The sequence below is a fragment of the Oncorhynchus clarkii genome, chromosome 1 (genome assembly GCF_045791955.1).
Source record: "Oncorhynchus clarkii lewisi isolate Uvic-CL-2024 chromosome 1, UVic_Ocla_1.0, whole genome shotgun sequence".
Lineage (NCBI taxonomy): Eukaryota > Metazoa > Chordata > Actinopteri > Salmoniformes > Salmonidae > Oncorhynchus > Oncorhynchus clarkii.
The window spans coordinates 56,681,118-56,695,823 of NC_092147.1; the positions used below are offsets into that span (position 1 = coordinate 56,681,118).

The window sequence follows — 14,706 nt, forward strand, 5'->3', positions numbered from 1 at the left end:
CTTCTCTCTATCCCACCATTGCCCTTAGGCACAGGTGCCTATTGCCCTTAGGCACAGACCTAGGATCAGCTTATCTTTCCCAAATCCTAACCTTAAACACTGAAGGGGGAAACCTTTAAACTGACCTTAGATAAGTATCTAGGGGCAACAATGTATATAATACCGTCAATGAGGAGCCAGTATCTTACCTTCAGGTTCTAGCGTAGCCTCCTCTTCCTCAGCGGCAGTGTACGGCGGCCTTGCCAAAGTAGCCGTTGCTAGGGACAGCAGGATGGTGGCGAGCAGCCAGGCCCACGAGGCCATCCCGTTAGTGGAGGGTGAGTCCGTCCCCCATCCCCCCCTCCTCAGGCTCTGCCTCCCCCTGGACACTGATCCCATCTGAGGGGCTCCACCCAACCATCAACTGCAGGCTGCCCAGCCTGTCACTCACTGTGAATTCCCCCAATCACCTGGGCTGAGGAAAGGCTGTTGGGAGGAGCAATAAAGTTGGAAAAATGGTGGTAAATAGGTGAAGATGGAGAGAAAAAGGTAGGTAGTGATGAACATTTTAAATAATGTGGGGAGAAAGGATGAGAGAGGGAGAAATAGGGAGAAAACCAAAAGAGAAAAATACTATAGTTATATTCTCACCTATTCTAATTTGTTTACTGACTTTTTACATTCATTTCAGTTACAATAACACCAATAGAAAGAGTAGAGAGAGTAAGAGCGAGAGAGTGACACAAAATGCTGTCAAACAAGACATACCGAAACTCTGATGCACCTCAGCTCAGCACACAACCACACTACAGCTACCTTTACACCAGACCCATTGTCACAAATCCTCATGTTCCCTATTACTATACTACCGTCTGAGCACGTAGCATTTCATTTAAGTGGACTTGGCGCTTGCATTTCTAGGCTAAAATCACCTTTATAAAAGACATACATTTATAAAAAAATTAAAAATTGAAACTGCATAGAATAGGCATTGTTAGTTGTGAAAAACATAACTTTATTACAAGGCTATCTATACCTATGTATTGTATTATACCGTTTCACTAATGAAATTATTAGCCTATTGTTATTATTACTGAAATTGTGGAATATCAAATTCCATCAAACATCACCCTCTTCTGATCAGAGAGTAGGTTACAATTAATATGTAAATCATCCAATACTGAATAGCCTATTTGAGTTTTATCCTAGATGCTCCAAACCTGTTGCTTTCCATTTGAGGTTAGTATTAGTTTAGTGAATATGCATACTTTTCTGTTGCAAAATAAATTCACTTAATTCATTGTAGCCCTAGGGTTATGCGACTTGTAATTTAAATGGAATACACTAGGACACATCAATCTATTTGGCCATTGCCAAACATCTGAGGTGCAATCCGTTTTAGAAATCTATGGGGGTTTGGAGCGGCTGCAAAGAGCCCATAGTCATGCTTCCTCAAGCGCCTTCTGCTCCAGCTGCGATGTATTGATTGGTTTACCCAGGAAGATGCATGTCATTTGACATGTAGGCGTAAACAGCAACTTTGAAATGTGTTGAGAGATTCTGGTTCATATATATTGACTGGAGAGGGAAGAGCACGCGCGGATTGCAAGCAAACGTTTATGTCCACCGCGCGCACTACATCATGGGATGCTGCCTGGATGCATCCCGCACGTACAACGTAACTAGAGTGGGCAGACTACCTTGGTTTAGGACTATGGTTTATTTAAAAAAACAAAATTCGTCTATCAATGTGACATAGAAAATTAAGCAACGTAATAAATAACCAGAATAGTTTTGTTAATGAACATGCATGGGTGCTGCATCCACTGCTTAGATATGTTTTCCTAATTGAGGGGAAAACATAGTAATAGGCTGTTGTTGTTTAATGAAAAACAGTATTTCCCCAAAATAAGAAAACAAGAGCTCTTGCTTCGTAGTATAAAAGGGGTAGGCTACATTATATGGCAATTTATTATAATTTGACTGTCAGATCAACGTAGCATTTTAATTAGCCTATGGATAAGATGAGTCCTTTCAAAACTCCTTAGAATAACAAATATGGCTAAAACAACAGTTCTTACCAGCATTCAAAATTAGCTATTCTATTTCAGATGCGTATAGCGGGAACACTTTTGCTAAGCAAAATGGACACTTCAGACCGGCACTGCAAGGTAACCGACAATCCATGGACAATTCTTTAGGCTCGACAATTCACCTAAGTCTAGCCATCTTTTGAGGATTTTGCTGTGGTAAATCTAACTACCACATGTATAGCCTACAGCTTTGAAAACCCATTTATGAGTTGCTGCTGTCAACAACATGACATCCAATAAGTTCAGACACCAGGGCTTTAACACATATGCATGTCCACAGGTTTCCCTGGCCCCCATTTAAACCAAATCTTCAGAATGAAATTTCTTAGCGCTGATTTTAATCCTATTGATATTCAAATCAGTTGGCTTTTGGACTCAGTGCTCAGTGAGTCCATGCAGTAAAAACACAAAGTGCGGTCACGGGGTAGTTGGCACCATTAATGCGATGTAGAAAATTAAGCAAAGTAATAAATAACCAGAAGAGTGTTGTTAATGAACATGCATGGGTGCTGCATCCACTGCTTAGATATGTTTTCCTAATTGAGGGGAAAACATAGTAAACATCGCCTTATAGGCTGTTGTTGTTGAATGAAAAACAGTATTTCCCCAAAATAAGAAAACAAGAGCTCTTGCTTCGTAGTATAAAAGGGGTAGGCTACATTATATGGCAATTTATTATAATTTGACTGTCAGATCAACGTAGTATTTTAATTAGCCTATGGATAAGATTAGTCCTTTCAAAACTGCTTAGAATAACAAATATGGCTAAAACAGGTCTTACAAACTTCACTGCCGTGGAATACTACCCCTATGTGCTTGACCAGGCTATTCTATTTCAGATGCGTAAAGCCCACATCAGGATTCTATTCAATTATATTCTCGTTGGTCCGAGGACGAATAGAACAATAACCATTTGAGATCTATGCACACAATTTGCCAAAATACGGCCAAAATACTTACAACGAATAACTACCTAAAGTCTGGAAGAACTCCGATTCGCATGCATGGACAAGGCAGGAGGCGAGTGCCTGTGCCGAATCGAGAGGAATGTGTAGCCTAGTCCCGATGGAGCAAATTCACCCCACTGCACAAAAAATGCCAACCAGCGATTTTTTTTACTTTCCCCAAATTGGACGAGCAACAAAAGAAAATCACTGAAAATGTATTATTAAATCACGAAGTCATTGTTGTTCCATGGCACTTTAAAAAATCAGAATTTAAATCCATATCCTTGAAAAATAACTAGAAAAACATAGCTACGTCCCTGAAACTTCTTCACCAAGTTGCTAGTCAACTCAAATGTCAGTGTACCAGAGCGAGCGCACTCTTCATCCAAACGAAAGGTCTGCAATTTATGATGAACTAATGGGTAAAAAAAGAACTTAAACTCTCCAAAAACATAGAATCCATCAATATATGATCCCTCGCGGCAGAGCGTCTTCTTCCCAGACAATCCTAGTACTGTTCTCAGACGCTTTGTCAGGTTTACTAGATTTTTTCTCCTCCTTACGTCCCCCGAAATTCGAGCCGTTTCCTGGCCACAGTGTTTTTGGCTCTGCCTTCCTCAGCCAATCAAATCTCAGTGGCCCCCTCTCTTTCTATGCTTTTGCCTCGAAAGAAACGACGAGCCTTTCTTGCTCCGTGCGCCCGAGGAGAGAGTGCTCAATTTACGGAGCTCACTACAAACTTGGTCCCGTACAGGGGTCCTCCGCCCTTCGTTGGCTAGGCTCAACTCGCAATAACTACGCCCCCGTGCGGACAAAACACCCGATGCGCACGAATCATATACATTGTATTTGGAAAGTAATTCAGACCCGTTGACTTTTTCCACATTGTTATGTTACAGACTTATTATAAAATTGATTAAATACAAATATTTCCTCACTCAGGGCTCCCGAGTGGGGCAGCGGTCTAAGGCACTGCATCTCAGTACAAGAGGCGTCGCTACAGTCACTGGTTCAAACCCAGGCTGTATCACATCTGGCCTTGATTGGGAGTCCCATAGGGCGTACACAATTGGCCCAGCGTTGTCCAGGGTAGGCTGTCATAGTAAATAAGAATATGTTCTTAACTGACTTGCCTAGTTAAATAATGATATACATTTTTAAATCAATCTACACACAATACCCCATCATGACAAAGCAAAAACAGGTTTTTAAAATATAAAAAAAACAGAAATACCTTATTTACATAAGTATTCAGACCCATTGCTTTGAGACTTACAATTTAGCTCAGGTGCATCCTGTTTCCATTGATCATCCTTGATGTTTCTACAACTTGATTGGAGTCCACCTGTGGTAAATTAAATTTATTGGACATGATTTGGAAAGGCACACACCTGTCTCACAGTTGACAGTGCATGCTAGAGCAAAAACCAAGCCATGAGGTAGAAGGATGTGTCCGGAGAGCTCAGAAACAGGATTGTGTCGAGACAAAGAGTAAAGGGTCTGAATACTTATGTAAATGTAATATTTCAGTAGATTTCTTTTAATGGATTTGCATATATTTCTAAATAGCTGTTTTTGCTTTGTCATTATGGGGTGTTGTGTGTAGATTGATGAGGAAAAAATACAATTTAATCTATTTTAGAATAAGACTAATGTAACAAAATGTGGAAAAAGTCAAGTGGTCTGAATACTTTCCGAATGCACAGTACATAATAGCAATAGGGCATTTACATTGAAAAGGACCCATGAGCACCAACAAATAAAGTTCATAGGAGTATATCAAATTGAGTGTCAAATGAGAGCTAAGAGTCTATATTTTTGGGAAATTAAGGCATAGATAAATGTTTAAACCATTTTCCATCTAAGAAATTTGGCATAAGTAAAGGATTTGATTTCTGTATAAACAAATGGAAAAGGGGTCTTCGAAAACATCTACCAGAAAAAGTTGTATAAGGTATAAAAAATAAATCAAAACACAATAATGTTGATAAAAAGACCCCTGCCAACTAATATCCACACTGATATTTAGTTTTACCTTGTAATTCCGTTTCCAAAAACCCACGTCTTTTCTAATGTCTCTCCCTGATGAGGAGGAAGGATAATAAAAGTTCACAGAAGTAACAAGTAATGGTAGACATACCAATTAGTTATATAAATTGTGTTTATGAATTATCAAGTGATTAAAACTCGTAATCCCTTTACCAAAAAAATCTGTAACAGATTTACTGCAATTAAATTTGCTACAATGGGAAATCATAATAGTCACAAACCACAGTTGGGTCACCTGCTACTGTCTTTCCTTTCCTTTCAAATCAAATCAATCAACGTTTATTTGTCACGTGCGCCGAATACAACAGGTGTAGGTAGACCTTACAGTGAAATGCTTACTTACAGGTTCTAACCAATAGTGCAAAAAAGGTATTAGGTGAACAATAGGTAGGTAAAGAAATAAAACAACAGTAAAAAGACAGGTTCAGTAGCGAGGCGACATACAGACACCGGTTAGTCAGTCTGATTGAGGGAGTATGTACATGTAGATATGGTTCAAGTGACTATGCATACATGATGAACAGAGAGTAGCAGTAGCGTAAAAGAGGGGGTTGGCGGGTGGGACACAATGCAGATAGCCCGCTTAGCCAATGTGCGGGAGCACTGGTTGGTCGGCCCAATTGAGATAGTATGTACATGAATGTATAGTTAAAGTGACTATGCATATATGATAAACAGAGAGTAGCAGCAGCGTAAAAAGAGAGGTGGGGGGGGCACACAATGCAAATAGTCGAGGTAGCCATTTGATTACCTGTTCAGGAGTTTTATGGCTTGGGGGTAAAAACTGTTGAGAAGCCTTTTTGTCTTAGACTTGGCACTCCGGTGCATCTTGCCATGCGGTAGTAGAGAGAACAGTCTATGACTGGGGTGGCTGGGGTGGCTGACAATTTTTTATAACTTCTGGGCATCAGAACTGCGATTACTCACCATGGACTAGCAGAATCCTTTTTTTCCTTTAACGAGCCGATGAGCCTGACGTGAATGATATACTGCTCTCCCGGGAACAGGCCCGTTATTTGCGTGAAGATAATGCAGTGAAAAAGGCGGGCTGCCTCCTAAGAATTTGTGGGCAATCGAATAAACCCTCACCTCCTTCCATTCTGCTGGTAAACGTGCAATCTTTGGAAAATAAAATCATCAACCTATGCGGAAGATTAAACTACCAACGGGACATTCAAAACTGCAATATCTTATGCTTCACGGAGTCGTGGCTGAACGACAACATTATCAATATACAGTTGGATGGCTATACGCTGTAGCGACAGGACAGAACAGCGGCGTCTGGTAAGACAAGGGGCGGCGGACTATGTATTTCTGTAAATAACAGCTGGTGCACGATATCTAAGGAAGTCTCAAGGTTTTGCTCGCCTAAGGTAGAGTATCTCATGATAAGCTTTAGACCACACTACCTACCTAGAGAGTTTTCATCACAAATTTTCGTAACTGTCTATAAACCACCACAGACTGATGCTGGCACTAAGACCGCACTGAATGAGCTGTATTCCGCAAACAGGAAAACGCTCACCCAGAGGTGTCGCTCCTAGTAACCAAATTTCTGTCAGCATGTTAAATGTGCAACCAGAGGGGAAAAAACTGGACCACATTTACTCCACACACAGAGATGCATACAAAGCTCTCCCTCACCCTCCATTTGGCAAATCTGACCATAATTATATCCTCCTGATTCCTGCTTACAAGCAAAATTTAAAGCAAGAAGCACCAGTGACTCGATGAATAAAAAAATGGTCAGATGAAGCAAATACTAAGCTACAGGACTGTTTTGCTAGCACAGACTGGAAAATGTTCCAGGATTCCTCTGATGGCATTGAGGAATACACCACATCAGTCATTGGCTTCATCAATAAGTGCATTGATGACGTCGCCCCCACAGTGATCGTACTTACTGTACATACCCCAAACAGAAGCCATGGATTACAGGTGTAACAGTATACTGTAGCTTCTGTCCCTCTCCTCGCCCCTACCTGGGCTTGAACAAGGGACCCTCTGCACACATAGACAACAGCCACCCTCAAAGCATCGCTACCCATCGCTCCACAAAAGCCGCGGCCCTTGCAGAGCAAGGGGAACAACTACTTCAAGGTCTCAGAGTGAGTGACGTCACCGATTGAAACGGTATTAGCGTGCACCCCGCTAAGTAGCTAGCCATTTCACATCGGTTACACAGGAATAATCTGCACTGATCTAAAGGCTAGAGCTTCCGCTTTCAAGGAGCGGGACTCTAACTCCGAAGCTTATAAGAAATCCCACTATGCCCTCAGACGAACAATCAAACAGGCAAAGCATCAATACAAGACTAAGATCGAATCGTACTACACCGGCTCTGATGCTCTTTGGACGTGGCAGGGCTTGCAAACCATTACAGACTACAAAGGGAAGCAAAGCCGAGAGTTACCCATTGACACAAGCCTACCAGACGAGCTAAACTACTTCTATGCTCGCTTCGAGGCAAATAACACTGAAACATGCATGAGAGCACCAGCTGTTCCGAAGACTGTGTGATCACGCTCCCCGCAGCCGATGTGAGTAAGACCTTTAAAAAGGTCAACATTCACAAGGCCGCAGGGCCTGACAGATTACCAGGATGTGAACTATGAGCATGTGCTGACCAACTGGCAAATGTCTTCACTGACATTTTCAACCGCTCCCTGTCCGAGTCTGTAATACCAACATATTTTAAGCAGACCACCATAGTGCCTCTGCCCAAGAACACTAAGGCAACCTGCCTAAATAACTACCGACCCGAAGCACTCACTTCTGTAGCCATGAAGTGCTATGAAAGGCTAGTCATGGCTCGCATCAACACCATTATCCTAGAAACTCTAGACCCACTCCAATGTGCATACCATCCTAACAGATCCACAGATGATGCAATCTCTATTGCACTCCACACTGCCCTTTCCCACCTGGACAAAAGGAACACCTATTTGAGAATGCTATTCATTGGCTACCGCTCAGCGTTCTACATCATAGTGCGCTTAAATCTCATCAGTAAGCTAAGGACCCTGGGAGTAAACACCCCCCTCTGCAACTGGATCCTGGACTTCCTGACGGGCAGCCCCCAGGTGATAAGAGTAGGCAACAACACATCCGCCACGCTGATCCTCAACACAGGGGCCCCTCAGGGGTGCGTGCTCAGTCCCCTCCTGTACTCCTTGTTCATTCATGACTGCACGGCCAGGCACGACTCCAACGCCATCATTAAGTTTGCCGATGACACAACAGTGGTAGGCGTGATCAACGACGAGACAGCCAATAAGGATGTCAGAGACCTGGCCGTGTGGTGCCAGGACAACAACCTCTGACTCAGCGTGATCAACATAAAGGAGATGAGTGTGGACTACAGATCCTCAAAAGGTTCTACAGCTGCATCATCGAGAGCATCCTGACTGGTTGCATCACTGCCGGGTATGGAAACTGCTCGGCCATACAGACCGAGGGTAAAGCGTACAGCCCAGTACATCACTGGGGCCAAGCTTCCTGCCATCCAGGACCTCTATACCAGGTGGTGTCATAGGAAGGCCCTTAAAATTGTCAAGGACTCCAGCCACCCTAGTCATAGCCTGTTCTCTCTGCTACAGCACGGCAAGCTGTAACCGGACCGCCAGGTCTAGGTCCAAGAGGCTTCTAAACAGCTTCCTGAACATCTAAACAAATGGCCACCCAGAATATTTGCATTTCCCCCCCTTTTACGCCACTGCTACTCTCTGTTGTTATCATCCATGCATAGTCACTTTAATAACTGTACCTACATGTACATATTACCTCAACTAACCGGTGCACCGCACATTGACTCTGTACCAGTACCCTCCTGCATATAGTCTCGCTACTGTTATTTTATTGATTCTCTTTAATTACTTGTTACTTTTATTTCTTATTCTTTTTATTTTTAAACTGCGTTGTGGGTTAGGGGCTCGTAAGTAAGCATTTCACTGTAAGGTTGTATTCAGCGCATGTGACTAATACAATCAAATTTGATTTGAGTGTGCAAGGCGGTATTGAATATGTCACTGTCTGTCCATGTGTCACCTCACATTCTTCTCTCGACCTGTGTGCACCTACAGTATGTTGTAAACTTTCATTCATAGGCAAGGTTGTAGCAACCTCATGATGGGTATAGGGAAAATTAGAGTATCATAGTAGCCTAAACCTATCAATGTTACATTGAACTGGGTGAATGGAATATGAATGACAGTCATCCAATATGTTGTTACAGAAATAAGGCCATGCCAACGAAGAAAAAAAATCATCCTCCCTCATTTTAAATGGGACAGACCGCCACTGACGTGATTGTATACAAATGTGTGCAAGGTTTGAAATGATTATGTTTTAGAAAAATTTATCTATTTGAGTTTCTTGTGGTCAATTTGCAGTCTACTATATTTTTGGAATTAGGTTCCGGCCCCCTGATCATCCACTCAATAAAAAATCGGCCCGCGGCGGAATCTATTTTATGATACCTGTTATATGGGACCAACACTTTACATGTTGCGTTTATATTTTTTTTCAGTGTATATCTTCCCAGAAGCCCCTCACACACATCCTAGGCTCACCTCATCAACTACCTCTGAGACACAGGATAGGCCCACCCTGTAGCTCCCCTCTCACTCTGCCTCAAGCAGTCTCCCTCATTAGTTCAGGCCTTTACAATGGCTCTGAAAGAGAGAGTGGAGTGGAACAGAGGGAGGAAAGGAGGGAGGCAGAGGACTAGCTCTGTTTATAGAGGGAAAAACCTCGCATTCAGGATGAATAGAGCAGCTAATAAGGCTGTTACCAAAAGCGAGGGTCTGTACTGTGAATGGAGGGTTCTCTCTCTCTCCCCCATCTCTCACTCTTGCAGTAAAGCCATGAGAGAGGTGAAGATGACAGCTTCGTTTTGAAACAAAGATTGGGTGAGGGGAGAGGGAGAGTTCTGCTGCAGTTTTCTCCTAATACAAGCGTCAAGGCAGTCATTCAAGCAAACTCCCCGTTCCTTCACCTTACGCTATTTACCGCTTTCCATTTTCTCCACCTTTTGAACATCATTTATTTTGGAAAGAAACCTCATCAAGTTATGTTTCTTTAAGCTATTGACTTGGATGGACCCAATTCCCAAGAACTGTGCTCGCTCTAAACATTACACTCACAAAAGTTCCAAAAGAACAAAGACATGTCAAATGTCATATTATGTCTATATACATTGTTGTACAATGTACAAAAGGAAAATATCATCCCTCCCCTCTCCCATTTCCTCCCCCATTTCTTCTGCCCCAACACCCGTAGCAATGGAAGAGAATAAACTAGTGGGACATAGACAGACACACTGTCACGCCCTGGTCGAAGTATTTTGTGTTTATCTTTATTTATTTGGTCAGGCCAGGGTGTGGCATGGGTTTTTGTATGTGGTGTGTATGAATGGGGATTGTAGCTAGTGGGGTGTTCTAGTTAAGTCTATGGCTGTCTGAAGTAGTTCTCAATCAGAGGCAGGTGTTTATCGTTGTCTCTGATTGGGAACCATATTTAGGCAGCCATATTCTTTGAGTTTGTCGTGGGTGATTGTCCTATGTGTCGTTGTTCCTGGCGCTGTGTTAGTTTACACAAGTATAGGCTGTTTCGGTTTTCGTTAAGTTCTTTGTTTTGTAGTGTTTGTTATTGATTCGTGTTTTACGTTCGTTCATTAAACATGGATCGCAATCTACACGCTGCATTTTGGTCCGACTCTCCTTCTCACCTAGAATACCGTTACACACACACACTGTATAAGCACTATCCTCTAAGCCAGAACTAATACCAGATAGAAAGTGTAAATACATGATAATGAACCTACTTAAAAAAATATATATATTTCTCTAAAAAAAAAAATATTCAGTCACAGTATTTAGATATTAGCAGCACTATTTAGCAGCTTTGGTTGATTTTGTGTTCTCAAACAAGTGAGCCTGCCAACATCAAGAACATGAGCAAAATGGAATTACTGACAATGAGAAAGGTGGGAATGTTACTGTCAATATAGCATTAAAATAGTTTTCCAGATTGGATTTCGACAACAACAAAAAAGAGATGTGAGTATTGGGTTGCGTCAGAGACAACCAGGCTAAATTTGAGTCCTGAGGCAAAACCAGTTGAGAACCATTGCTCTAAGTGATGTTCATCAGCAACCTAGTACTTTGAAACAGCAATGCAATCTTTACAACTTCGGAAATACTATAACTTCAAAAAGCCCTTGTTTAACCCCTGACCAACCAGAACATGAGCTAGTTCAGGCCTGGGCAAAGGTCGGCCCAGGGCCCATATGCGACCCGCGACCTGATACGGTCCGCGGAATCATGCTCAGATCAAATAATTTGCAATAGTAAAGTTTTGAAAAACTTATTCGTTATGAGTTTTTCAAAGAAAAGGAAAGTAGACAATGAATGTAGGGTGTTCCAGCAAGAGTGGACATCGAAATATTTCTTTATTGAGGTATCAGAGAGCATCGCTGTCTTGAAAGACTACAACTTGTCCCGACAATTCCAGACGAAGCGAGCAGAGAAATATAGGAATATGTCTCATGAGCAGACGGCAAGTGCATTGAAAGAGTTGCCTTCTCGGGTGGAAAACAGCAAGGACTTTTCACAAAACTGCGTTCAGCAAACAACAGAATTGCGAGAGCTAGCTATGTTCTGTACCACAAAATAACTAAATATAGCAAGCCATTCACTGTGGGCGAATTCATTAAATAATGTTTAATTGACTGCACCAATACTGCCCCGAAAAAAAAGAGCTGTTTGAAAATGTTTCCCTGTCAAGACGAACAGTGACACGGCGTGTTGAGGACATTGCAGAGAATATGGAACAACAGTTGAAAGACAAGGTAAATGATTTCTCCTTGGCCCTGGATGAGAGTAGTGATGAACGTGAAACGGCACAATTGTAGATATTCTTACGAGGCATAACCCCAGACTTTGAAATGACAGAGGACCTTGCTTCAGTGCAGTCAGTGAAGAGCACAACCACAGGGAAATATTTATTGGAGGAGGTTAATAAGTGTGTGGCAAAGCTGGGACTGAATTTTGAAAAGTTATCCAGTGTGACCACTGATGGGTGCCCAAACTTGACAGGAAAAAACGTTGCCTTTTGAAAAGGATACAAGATCTAGTAGCTGAGCTAAATCCAGATCATAAAATGATTTTCCTGCATTGCATTATTCATCAGGAGGTGTTCTGTAAATGTGTTCTGAAAATGAGCCATGTTGTGGATACAGTCACTAAAGTGGTAAACTTCATAAGAGCAAAATCTTTAAACCACAGGCAGTTTGTCTCACTCTTGGAAGAGACAGAGTTGTGTCGTGCAGATCTCCCCTACCACACAAACGTGAGATGGCACCTTTGGGGAAGGTGCTTAAAAAGGGTGTGGGACCTGAAGTTGGAGATTGCTGTGTTTTTGCAAATGGAAGGAAAATATGTGGATTTCCGTCAACTGCAGGATAAAGAATGGTTGGCTGATTTTGCCTTTAACGTGGACATCATGGCCCTCATGAATGAACTGAATTCCAAACTACAAGGGAAGAGCCTTTTTGCACATCAGATGTACAGCTTTGTCAAAGCCTTCAAGGGAAAATGACTCCTCCTGACACGCCAAGTAGAAGTCATTAATCTCACCCACCTTCCGACACTACTAGTCTGTTCCCTATCAGATAACCAGCGGGAGAAGTATACAACGCTGCTGCATGCTTTGAACAGTGAGTTTTCTCATCGTTTTGAGGATTTCAAAGTGTTGGAAAATGACATGCTATTTGTTTCCTCTCCTGTCACCTTCAATGTGGATAACGCTCCCACTGACCTGCAACTTGAGTTTATCGATCTTCAGTCTGATGCAGTAATTTGAGAACTATTCAAAACAATGTCACTGACGAGGTTCTATGCATCTCTCGATTAACAAACTTTCCAAAGATTAGGAGTCATGCTCAGAAGATGTTTGTACTGTTTGGGTCAACCTATATATGTGAACAGACATTTTCAGTGATGAAATATAACAAGTCAAGGCACAGATTATCTCTTACTGACTCTCACCTCTCAGCAATCCTGCACATAGTAACTTCAGAAACTACACCTGATTTCACTGCTCTAGTCCATGCCCATCAGTGACTCTGGCCCTCTGCCAGAAATATGTTCTAATGTGGCCCTCCATGGAAAATAAGGTATAATAAACTAGCATAAGGAATTGTTTTCAGATGGTCATGCCAAGGATCATTTAGCTCAGGCCTGGGCAATTCTTTTCTACGGAGGGCCACATTAGAATATATTTTTGTCATCGCGGGCCAGAATCATATTACAGGATTATACATCATGTGTATGACTGGGTTGACAGATTTATCTACTGTAAATCACATCCAGATATGCTACTTATTTTACTTTGAATGAACTGAATGCACCGGGCTACCTTCAGATGAGTCTAGTGTGCTTCCTTGAGCAAAACAACCGACATGTACAGTACCAGTCAAAGTTTGGACACACCTACTCATTCAAGGGTTTTGCTTTATTTTTTACTATTTTCTACATTGTAGAATAATTGTGAAGACATCAAAACTATGATATGACACATATGGAATCATGTAGTAACCAAAAACGGGTTAAACAAATCAAAATAGATTTTAGATTTTAGATTCTTCAAAGTAGCTAACCTTTGCCTTGTTGACAGCTTTGCACAGTCTTGGGATTCTCTCAACCAGCTTCACCTGAATGGTTTCCCAAAAGTCTTGAAGAAGTTCCCACATATGCTGAGCACTTGTTGGCTGCTTTTCCTTTACTCTGCGGTCCAACTCATCCCAAACCATCTCAATTGGGTTGAGGTCGGGTGATTGTGGAGGCCAGGTCATCTGATGCAACACTCCAACCCTCTCCTTCTTGGTCAAATAGCCCTTACACAGCCTGGAGGTGTGTTGGGTCATTGTCCTGTTGAAAAGCAAATGATAGTCCCGCTAAGCACAAACCAGATGGGATGGCGTATCGCTGCAGAATGCTGTGGTAGCAATGCTGGTTAAGTGTGCCTTGAATTCTAAATAAATCACTGACAGTGTTACCAGAAAAGCACCATCACACCTCCTCCTCCATGCTTCACGGTGGGAACTAAACATGCAGAGATCATCCGTTCACAAAAACAGTGGTTGGAACCAAAAATCTCAAATTTGGACTCATCAGACCAAAGGACATATTTCCAACAGTCTAATGTCCATTGCTCGTGTTTCTTGGCCCAAGCAAGTCTCTTCTTATTATTTGTGTCCTTCAGTAGTGGTTTCTTTGCATCCATTTGACCATGAAGGCCTGATTTACGCAATCTCCTCTGAACAGTTGTTGAGATGTGTCTGTTACGTGAACTCTGCAAAGCATTTATTTGGGACGCAATTTCTGAGTCTGGTAACTCTAATGAACGTATCCTCTTTGCAATGTAAAGAATTTATATAATTTTTGGAGGTAAACCCATAGGGTGACACATTAGTTGGACTGTGATTTAGGTTTGGATTCCATGTCTCACCAAAATATAAACTTTGTTTCCCTTCCCTAGTGATATGAATGAAAGGTATGTATAACTTTACTACTTCCAAAAGCCCTGGGGCCCCTCCTCTCTTCTTATTCTCCCAGATTTTTCTCTTGATATTTTTG

At 42.0% G+C, this 14,706-nt stretch overlaps 1 protein-coding gene and 1 pseudogene across 2 annotated transcripts in view; one reads left to right on the forward strand and one right to left on the reverse strand.

Moving 5' to 3' along the window:
* The window catches only part of LOC139409074 (fibroblast growth factor receptor 2-like), a 116,990-nt gene extending 113,437 nt beyond the window's left edge, over positions 1-3,553 (reverse strand). Inside the window, exons 1-2 of one of the 2 annotated variants that reach the window (XM_071153758.1) lie at positions 3,033-3,553; positions 189-465 (exon numbers count right to left, since the gene is read on the reverse strand). In XM_071153758.1, the coding sequence (XP_071009859.1) occupies positions 189-378 (190 nt within the window). In that variant the 5' untranslated portion in view covers positions 379-465; positions 3,033-3,553. The remainder of the gene's footprint in view (positions 1-188; positions 466-3,032) is intronic. The other variant, XM_071153766.1, reaches the window with a different exon arrangement.
* A 4,466-nt stretch (positions 3,554-8,019) lies between these two features.
* Positions 8,020-12,931, forward strand: LOC139407003 (general transcription factor II-I repeat domain-containing protein 2A-like; annotated as a pseudogene).
* Positions 12,932-14,706: the final 1,775 nt, after the last annotated feature.